Source organism: Lepeophtheirus salmonis, chromosome 6 (assembly GCF_016086655.4).
Source record: "Lepeophtheirus salmonis chromosome 6, UVic_Lsal_1.4, whole genome shotgun sequence".
NCBI classification, from domain to species: Eukaryota; Metazoa; Arthropoda; class Copepoda; order Siphonostomatoida; family Caligidae; genus Lepeophtheirus; species Lepeophtheirus salmonis.
Window position 1 is genome coordinate 43306283 of NC_052136.2, and position 10278 is coordinate 43316560.

At 35.3% G+C, this 10278-nt stretch overlaps 1 protein-coding gene across 1 annotated transcript; it reads right to left on the reverse strand.

Annotated features, from left to right (window-relative positions):
* Positions 1-5576: 5576 nt before the first annotated feature.
* LOC121120048 (uncharacterized) lies at positions 5577-10058 on the reverse strand. Its single transcript, XM_040714895.2, has 6 exons — positions 8591-10058; positions 8163-8513; positions 7137-8094; positions 6736-7062; positions 6123-6401; positions 5577-6064 (listed from the first exon to the last, which is right to left on the reverse strand). The coding sequence occupies exons 1-6, from the start codon at positions 9868-9870 to the stop codon at positions 5813-5815; spliced, it is 3447 nt and encodes a 1148-aa protein (XP_040570829.1). The 5' UTR covers positions 9871-10058; the 3' UTR covers positions 5577-5812.
* Positions 10059-10278: the final 220 nt, after the last annotated feature.

The window sequence follows — 10278 nt, forward strand, 5'->3', positions numbered from 1 at the left end:
TCTTTTTATAATATTAAATGGCTCTTCCGCGTGTTTTCTGTATGTTGTTACTTTTTCGAAAAAATATTTCTGTTTTTCTCCTTATAATACTTAAGTACATAGAAATACATATGTTAATGTGTAATTAGCCTCGGGTGGTTTATATATATATGTACCTATAAACAAAAAGACATCGAAGTACATCAGCAAATACTAACCCAGCTGACATACCCACCACCCAAAAAACCATGTTCTTGAGCAAACTTCTTGATATTTCACTTTATTTAGTACTAGCAGAAGTACTCGGCATTGCTCGGAGTTATTAGGGTAGGATGACCAAACTTAGTATGGATAGATTATAAGCAGTGATGCTAATTTTTTGTTATTTGGGGATGTCAAAAAAAGGAAAACAGAAATCAACATGGTAACCCTGGCAATTTGAAGAATGTTTTGGAGGAGAGCAGCTTAGCTGTCATGACGTTTTATTAGGCAGGTCTGACCAGAAAGGAGGGAGAGAAGGAAATAAAAAAGGAGTTGGCAAGAATTACTCTGATATCGATCCTCAATTCCATTCCTAATCCAACAAGGACTACCAATTATAAATCCGTCTTTTATGAGCACCTACGAATGTTCAATCAGCTTGGGAATATAATTGAATGTAGTAGAGAAGGAAGTTCACTACTCAGGAGTTAAATAATATTAACAACAGCTAAGAAAATGAAAATTCATTCCTTAAATTCCCTAATGTAAAAAAGTAGGCGAGCTAAAAATACACACGATTTACATAACTAGTGGTGCTAATCGTGAGTATTTTGGGTATATTTAAGAAAGAATCTTAAAATCAACTTGATAGCCAGGGTGGCAATCTGAATAATGTTTTAGAGGAGAGCAGCTTAGCTGTCATGACGTTTCAGTTGTGATGAGGAGGGGGAGAAGGAAATAAAAAAGGACATTGGCAAGAATTACTTTGATGTCGATCCTCAATTTTACTCTGAATCCAACAAGGAATTACAATTATAACTCTACAACAAATGCTCAGAGTTACGCTCCGTCGTTTATGAGCACCACATGCAAATGTTCAATCCGGCTTCGTATAAATCAATAATAAATTGTATGTAGTAGAAAAAGAATTTCACTCCAAATGAATTAAATAATAATAACAACAGCTAAGGAAAAGAAAATTCACTCTTCAGTTTTCAAACTCCAAAAAAAACGAGTGACCACCTGAAAAATGTTATCTATTTTCATCACTAATTAGTAATTATATATGTACTTTCCTATGCTTTTCTCTTTCAATGAAATGCTCCGAGCTTTAGCTACGCACGACGCCTGATGCTATACGGTTGTTGCTTCTTAGATCAATGAAGGAGTTCTAAGATATTAAGCTCCCACTCAAAAATGAGCACTCGGCAGATAGACAGGCAAACCTTACTTTATGGATACAAGATCTAAAGTATGTTCTAGAATTAGAATCCTATCAACCACGTTAAATGACTCATATATTATTATTTGTATTATAGTATGTACAGAAATGTCCTACAATAATCTAATATCTCATTCAGTATGTTTGCTCTTGCTTTGAGCTTTCAGAGTATTTTTTTATACAGCTGCCCTCAGAGAGTCCCTCCTGAGCAAGATAGCTGCATTGACTTTTACTCGACTTTACTTTACATAGGCCAAAAGTCCACTAAATTGTATTTGCACTATTTTTGAACTTCACTTGCAGTTTGGGCTGCACCTCATCCTGCTGTTGCGATATATCTGACTGGTGTAACTCAAATCTACACAAAATGCTATTAATTTTGTCAACACCAATTCTAGACTACTCTTGATAGAATATTGTCCTTTCTCCGCACTATACATTGTATGGTGCCAATGTTTAGGTATTGTAATTTGGTGACGAAGAAGGCTAAATAGACACAAAATCGTACGCGTAATACACGTAGATTATTTGTGACATTATGGCTGGGTATTTCAAGTATTAAAATATCCTGTTGAAGGCAAAGTTAAGTTCCTAAAAACACCTCCTGAAAAAAATATTCCTTTTTCAACGCAATACCATCGATGACGTCACTTAATTATTTTCCTAATGACGTAATTAATTTGTCTTCCCTTCTCAAAACTCACCTTCTTAATATGGTTGAAAACGTAAATTCATGGAGACTGAGAAGTTAGGAAATTATTCTAAACTAGGAAAAATTATTCAATAATTGAAGATAATTGTTCACAACTTAACAATAGCTATTCATAATTCAATTAATCAACGTTAATAAGATTGGCAAAAAGGAAGAGTGCGTATTTAGCTTTATTGTGTCACACAGCCTTTCCCCGAAAGAAAATAGAAAAAAGGCCCAAAATCAGTTGGTAGTTAGCTAGTTATTCCAGACTATGGAATTATTATTCAATAATTGAAGATAAATAACAACTTCACAAGACCTAATTATAATTCAAACAATCAACGTTCAGAATGATCATAATAAGGGAACAGACTAATTGACAGCTGAGAATAAAGTAATTTTTATGTTAGAAAAGAGTGATTTGATTAGACAATATTATTTTATTACTTTTTCGAAATACATATTATGTACAGGGGGGAAGGAAAACGAAAAACATTACTTTGTTAAGAGTTTGATGAAAATCTCATCGAAGGTTAAGTAATTTCCGCATTTTATTTTTAATTTCTAGGAAATAACTACGAAACGAAGACGACGACAACAAGTTTTTAACCCCTTTTCCATAAGGTTTTGTTTTAATGTGTAGAACCTATATACTACAGTATACAATGTACTTGATAGCTCTGCCTTGAGTTCCTATTGAGTAAGTAAATAAGGAACACACCTCCTCCCCCCTTAAAAAACAACCCAAAACAAATAAATAAACACATTATTTCCATTCATGAATGGTGTGGGGACTCCTTTCAAATCATTACTCAAAAAGAAAAAAAAACTTTATTATTAAGGCCCTGTTCATAAAAACTATATGACATCAGGGGCGTCCGCAGGAGGTGGACTGGAGGGTCTAAAGACCTCCCTCCAAATTAAGGAACTTTTCCTTCTTAGTATATTTAACATTTGAATTTTTTTCCCAAAAAATTTAATTTTTTGTGAACAGCTGTGAATTTTTGAAAAAAAATTCCAAAGAATTTAATATTTTAAATTTAATTTTTGCATTTTTTTTTTTTTTCAAATAAAAAAATCTGATAAACCAAAACGCTCTGGACATTGTCACAACACAAGCGAAGATATGAGGGCTAGGGTGGGTTACCACATATACCATTCGGGATTATGCTAATCCCTTAATGTTAAAAAAAAAAAAAATCTACATGGTAACTTTGAAAATTTGAAGAAGGTTTTGGAGAAACCCTCTATACCAGTGGTTCCCAAAGTGGGAATCGCGAGATGATTTACAAAAAAGAAGAATAAAATTTAAATTGTGGCATCAAAACACTAATAATGATGAATGTACATACTTTTTATAATTCTCTTCTGGATCATTTTAAAAATAATTTGCCAGAAGATAGTACTTCACAAAAACATAACTGGCTTCAACCCTTTTACCGACACGTTGAGAATCATCTTCTAGTGGCTGTGTCCAGAGTTTATAAAAACTATTACTCATCTTTAATAGTATATTTGTATTACACAACAAGAAGCAGTGGAAATAAGAAAAGAAGTGTCACACTTACCACAATAACTCACAAACAGATTCTTGTGAAACTTTGACAGCTGTCTTTTGAAGGTTGATACTACCTGAAAATAAGGTGAATTAAAAAAATAATACCATCTGTATGTGAAATCGGGTACTTTTTAGCCCATGTACTATATCCCTGATTTTATATTTACAATATATTTGATTATTTGGTCGTTGTAATTCTACATATACTTTTCAATATATGTAGAATTACTTTAAAATCTTTATTTTTGATCAATATAGTCTATAACTTATATTATAGGGTTGAACTTTATAGGGGTTATATACCCTTCAAGTTATCTATTTGCATAAAATGAACTCCAAATTTTATATTCATATCTCAATGAAAGGTGTAAGGGTTGCACATTGGCTTGCTAAATATTTTAAGGGACGAACTCAAAAAAGTTTGGGAACCACTGCTCTATACAAAAATATTTTACAAAAATAGCATTCTCTGCTTCTTCTGTAAGACCTCAGTAGAAACCTCATTTCATCTTCTCTACTATTGTTCAAAAGTGAATACGGTTGATAACCTTATATCAGAGAAGTATGCAAAGAAACTCTTCGCCAACATACGGGTCAGTCTGTTGGAGGATGCGGGACGCCCTCTATCGGAGGAAAATTCATATACAAAGTGAAGGCAACACTTGTTAAAACTCTTTTGCTAATCTACACCTGCACAGCTAAAGAAATCTCATTTCCAGTTGGACTAGAAGAGATTATTCAAGATTTCATGAACTCTTCAAAATTTCTCTAATTTTATATTCAACTGTCTATAACCCTTTTATAGAAATTGTTTCTCTGGTTTACTAAATAATTCAAAGGAAAAAGTGAGAAAATTATATATCTTGAATGGTGCAAAGGTCAAATCGATTTGACAGGAAATGAATTTGGAGATTACTTGGCAAAAATAGGCACTTAGAATCAAAACCGAAAGTTGGTTGGAGGGGCTAAAAGCTTCATTAAGTAGTTGATAAGTTGTTTCTTCTAGAAAGTCTGGTGCAAGCGATACAACTAAGACCAAAGTATAAAAACATACACACATTCTGAAATTGCCAAAGCCAAAAAATGTCAAAATTGGACATGAGAAGATAAAACTTCTTTTACAAGACTACACAGGCTACAGACCATCTCTCGCCCACCTGAGTAAATAGAAAAATATAAATGCAACATGGAATGTATGTATGAAAGAATTTGCAGAGTACAGACTATCTTACAAATAGATGTCCTGCTCTTTCGTATGAAAGATATACAGTAATGCTAGAAAAAAATATAGAAGTTCATGCTCTAAAATTTATGTAGTAGTGTATGTGTAGTTGTGTTCTTTCCTTTAGTATTTTTTTATATTCTTTTCCTATGTATGTCTACGGTAAATAACAATAAATTTCAATTTACTAACTTACTAAATAATTCTAAATTATGTGAATATTTTCAATATTTTATATATAAGATAATTTTCTTTTGTAGTATGTAGTCAGATACTTAAATTTATTTAATAAATTTAAAAAAAAGGTTTTGGAGGAAATTAGCTTAGCTGCAGGGGCGTTCAAGAACCAGTACCGCTAGAAACATTTGACTTCAACCTTGCTCGAACCCCTTTCCATTGATCAAATTAAGCTCTGAAATGTTAAACTTAAGCTAATTAGTTATATATCTAACATTTTATTTCTAATTTAATAAAAATCTGTGACATTGGGGGAAAATAAATTATATTTCTTGTTAAAATTTTTATGAAATTACATTAGGGTAATGGGTTATTTTTGGACGACTGTTATGTAGAACTATAACTAAATTTAATTTTAAAAACAATGTAAGCAAAAAAAAAACCAGCATAAAATAAATAATTTCATGATATTAGCTTATATAGATTATGTTGTAACATTTTTTTAAAATTAATCATCATAATATTGTACATAATATCATAAAGGATTTTATTTCAATACTACAGTATTAAGTATATAATGCGGAGCAAGGAACGTAAAATGAGTTACATTAATATATATAATATAGAACCGTCACGATAAAAATCTTCAGTCAAAAAATAAAGCATGAATTTTTGTATAAATGAATACAAGCTAAAGTTATGAACATATATTATTTTTTTTAAAGTAATAACACTAAAATAAATGTTGATCAGAGTAAATCACCATATATCCGTTGTTGATGAATGAGGCGGCAGCACAGATGACTCATCTACACTGATCCGAGTGTACCGACTATTGGAAGTATATGAAGAACTTTCACTGCTACTTGACTCACCCCTCGGTCTAAAGGTTGGATCCCAAGCACGGAGATTGACTAGAGCACTGTTTAAAATGCTACACCAAGCTATTCTTTCATCTCTGGTATCAGCCATGACCAAGTGTCGAACTCGTGTTAATCCACTTTTGCGATTCTGGAAAAATAAAATATGAATTAAAAAATAATATACTGTGGATTAATTTAGAACTTACGACATGCATTATTAGAGATTGTTTGTCATCCGTCCGTGTAGGGCGTTGAGTCTCAAAGGTAAAAGTATTCATTCTTGAGCAAACTTCTCTGGGTGCGAGTGTGACGTTATCCGTTATGCACTCACTCAAATTAATATCATATTTTGCTTCTTCTTTATTTTCGTCTTCAGGGTATCTCCAAAATCTTAAACTGTTTCCCGATAATAAACACCACCTTCTATTCCAGTCCCCAAATCCATTCACATCTGTGAAAAGGGTTAAAAATCCACGTTTTTCAACCTATGGGTATAAAATAACAAAATAAGACCTTAGATACAATAATAGGAACAACACATAAGTATACAGATATACATATACTTTACATCGAATTTAAGTATGTATATAATAATATGGATCAAGTATTTTAATAACATTCTGAAATTCCTAATATCTAGTACTACTTATTGTATTCATCATTCAAATCTACGCATATCATTTTTTTAAAGTATTGTATATATACACATTGTACACATTTAAGTGTCTTAAAATTTGTCACGATAATTTTTATGAAATCACGATCTAAACACGGGCAAAAAAAAAAAAAAAAAAAGATAAAGAATAGAATATGACCTACCTTATTTTCAGAATGCGCAGTCAAGTTCATGCTGAGATCCTTTTCAAGGGGAGAAATTGGAGGAACATCATGCAAAGAGTACTTTTTCATCTTCATAGTATCCAAACTGATGGTTGTATGACCAACCTTACCAAAAGCAGGTCTTCGAATAGTTTTACTATTCACTGGATTCTGATGTCTAGGCCCTGGTAAACGTGAGACTTCCTGCTTCTTTAATTTTCGAAGAGGAGTCAAGTTGAATACGGATTTGTCTTTGCGAATATGATACTTGGCCTCATGCGTCAATATCTCCTTCCTTGTTTGCAAAGCATATACTTCCAAATGTATCTAAAAAGAAGCGGAAAATAAATACTATCACTCACTACCAAGTCAAGAGTGAACCCCAGACCACATCAACATACCTGAAAATCAAAATCCAATTCACGGACATTGATCAAGTTGGGAAAGTGGAGTCTTCCTTTTGAAATCCCATCTATAGATGAAAGCATTTGTGTTGCAATGACTTGATTCTTATACTTGAACAAGCATACAAAATAATGAACAAAATTATCCATTCCACTGTTAATCTGTTTGATAAAATCTGTTTTTAACCTCAAAGTTACTCCGCTGATACTAATGGATCCCTTACACCCAAAGGGCCTATTCCTTTGAGGAGTAGTTTTTCCCATAGCTCCCTCGGTTTTAAGTCTTTCTACCTCTACCATAGCACCAGAATATTTATGAAAAGCTTCCAACAGCAAACGCTCACCCTCCACTCTTTCATATGAACCCTCGAACTCGTCTTTAGACACACAGTAATTCAGAGCTTTAGATGACTGCTCCATTCTTTGCTCTTGTTGCATCGCGTCCTCCTGAAGTGTTCTGATTTGTCGCAAAATGTTTTGTCTCAGAATTTCAGGATCCTCATCTTCTCGCACTACTTTCCTAGAGTGCTCTGCTTCATTCCTCACAATTTTAGATTGAGGAGTACACTTTCTATAAAAAGAAACAGTATGAAACAAGCCACCATCTTTCACACCTTCCACATGTGGGAGATTTTCAGCACCCGGAGAATTGTTTCCTTCTATCAGTGGAGTTTTAAAGTCATGACAATGATGTTCAGAGCTTTTTAAAGGAGTCTTCTGCTCAAATTCCCAACTGGAAGTGGAGGTTGTAGGAGACTTTCCTTCCATTTTCAAAGTACTTTGAGATGTTCTGGAGATTTTAGGTGGAGTAGGTCCACAGTCAGAATAGTCCAATTCAGAGTCATCCAGAGCCTCATCCAGAATATCATCTATTTCTTCGGAGCAATTGGATACATTCATTCTCTCACATACTTTATTATCTTCATCCTCATGAATAGAAGGCAAATGCGATGTCCTAAAATGTCAATGAACTTGTTAATTTCTAATAAAAACAACATATAAATAATCATATTATTATATTACCTCTTAGTTGATGCTGCATTTTTGATGGCTGTTCCTAGACTAGGAGCTTCACTCAGTGCAAAACTCTCCACACTCATAGCAGTTTCAGATCTGGGTAACGTGTCTTCATCTGTTCCTGATAAATTGGGATAAATGCAACCTTCTTTTGGAGGAGAGACTTTAACTTTTTTGAGAGAGTGAATTCCTGGATAATCATTATGCTCAGTCCCTCGAGGTGAAGTAATGACTTGATCCATTTCATCATCTTCACTTGCAGTTGTTTTTATGGAATCGTTTTTATCTTTTTCTTCCATAATTTCTACTTCTTCTTCTTCTTCAATAGGATTATTGGAATAGGATCCCGTAATAAATCTATTAAAAAGAGATTAGTTTAGGCTTTAAGTGAATGAATCCTAAATGTATTACCTTTTCATTAGAATATCCATATCCTTTTTTTATTTTCTTCAAACTGACGAGCCAAATCCGATTCTCTCCAGTCTTCCTTCTCTTGCACTCCTTTTTCAAAGAGTTTTTTCTGAGCATCTATTTTGGATGTTCTGTCCGAGGGTGACACGGATCTTCGCTTGTGATGATTTGCGGGGGATGTAACTGTGATGTGAGGAGGGGAGTCCCTCTTTCGTTTCCAGGCAGGTTCACACCCAGGGACAACTCGTCCCTGAGCCTTGGAGAGCATGGAAGGAGTCACAGACTCGCCGAAGCGAGCAATGGGTGTGGGCACAGTTTTATTTTTCTCAAACAAGGCCTTCCTCTCCCGAAGAGACAACAATGCGGGATCCACAGAGGGTGAAGACTTTTCAAACAGAGTTTTCTTTTCAAACAGTGTTCTCCTTGAGGCAGTATCAGATTTATCAGGGCCGCTGTTCCTGCTACTGCTGAGATGATTTTCTTCTGAAGAGCTTTTGGAGATGTCATGTACCAGGGGCTGTACATAGGTTCTAGCAGGCTTTGGTGGCGGTGGTTTGGGAGGACTCACAAACTGTAGAGGATGTGGTTTGGAGGGACTGGGAGATCTCCGGGGCACTTGCTGAATAAAGTTGCGATTTTGAGTGACTTGAACGGGAGGAAAGGATTTGACGGGACTGAGGGATCGGGATCGGCGCCGGTTGAAGTCGTAGACCAATTTGCTCCTGGAATCCGTCTCTTGGAATCCCTGCGCCTTGAGACTCTTGATGAAAGAAGGATCCTTCTTTCTGAGAGCGGCGTCCACATCCACGACCTCGGACGTGGGGATCTTTTGGGGCTCCTGTTTGGGACATCCCGCGTCGTGTTCCCAAGCGTTGAATTTGGCGGCGAGTCCCGCCAGCCGCTTCTTCCGCGCCTCTTTCTCGTCTTGGAAGAGGGGCTCTTCTTCTTTGGGATCAGGAGCGGAAGAGGAACGTTCCCGCGGCACGCTTGACTGTAAACCAATGAGTGCCTTGAGTTCCTCTTTGGTTTCCGGATCCATCGGCCCCGAGAAAGTAACGACTTTCTTCGTTTCCACTCGTTCCTCCGTCGTCTTGCTCACGGTCTTCTGGATGAGGGCCCCTTTGCCCTCGCTGAGCCGTTCCTCCTTCTCGGACATCTGGACCCGAGTCGTGACTTCGTTGCTCCGCTCCTTCAGAGGACTTCGAATCGCTTTTCCTTCCTCACCAACGGATTTCAGCCGAGAATTCAGCGCTTCTCTCCGAGCTCGAGTTCGAGCCAATAGTCGACTCACTTCCTCATCCATTTCCTTGGTTATACTTCTTGGGCACCGCCTATTCACTTCTAAAAGACTCAATGAAGTTCAAGTTCTGTAGTTTTTTGGTTTTTCTTTTGGTCCGCTCAAAATTTCAAAAAAAAAAAAAAGAAGAAGAGCCACAGAATAATATTCCTTATTTTCCTCATTTTTATATTCATATTTCAACATTTTTTCTCAAGCCCATTATTCGATATTTTTTAAATATGAATCATAATATAATTTCACTGTAAACGTTATTTCCAGCTAGATAAAGTAATATGGACCATAGAAAATATATTACGGAAGTCTCAATAGCTCTAGATGTCCATGATTAATGCTTTGGAGGGTTCTCCAATTCACAAATTCTTATGGTTAAGTTTATACGAATTAAAACGGATCCGTGAGCCATTGACTTGA

Bases quoted from the DNA above. Each gene is read 5' to 3' on its own strand.
- LOC121120048 (XM_040714895.2), bottom strand. From the start codon at position 9,870: ATGGATGAGGAAGTGAGTCGACTATTGGCTCGAACTCGAGCTCGGAGA. The intron at 8,514-8,590 runs GATATGGATATT...TCTTTTTAATAG, and splicing joins TTTGAAGAAAATAAAAAAAG to ATTTATTACGGGATCCTATT. The intron at 7,063-7,136 runs GTATGTTGATGT...GCTTCTTTTTAG, and splicing joins AATTGGATTTTGATTTTCAG to ATACATTTGGAAGTATATGC.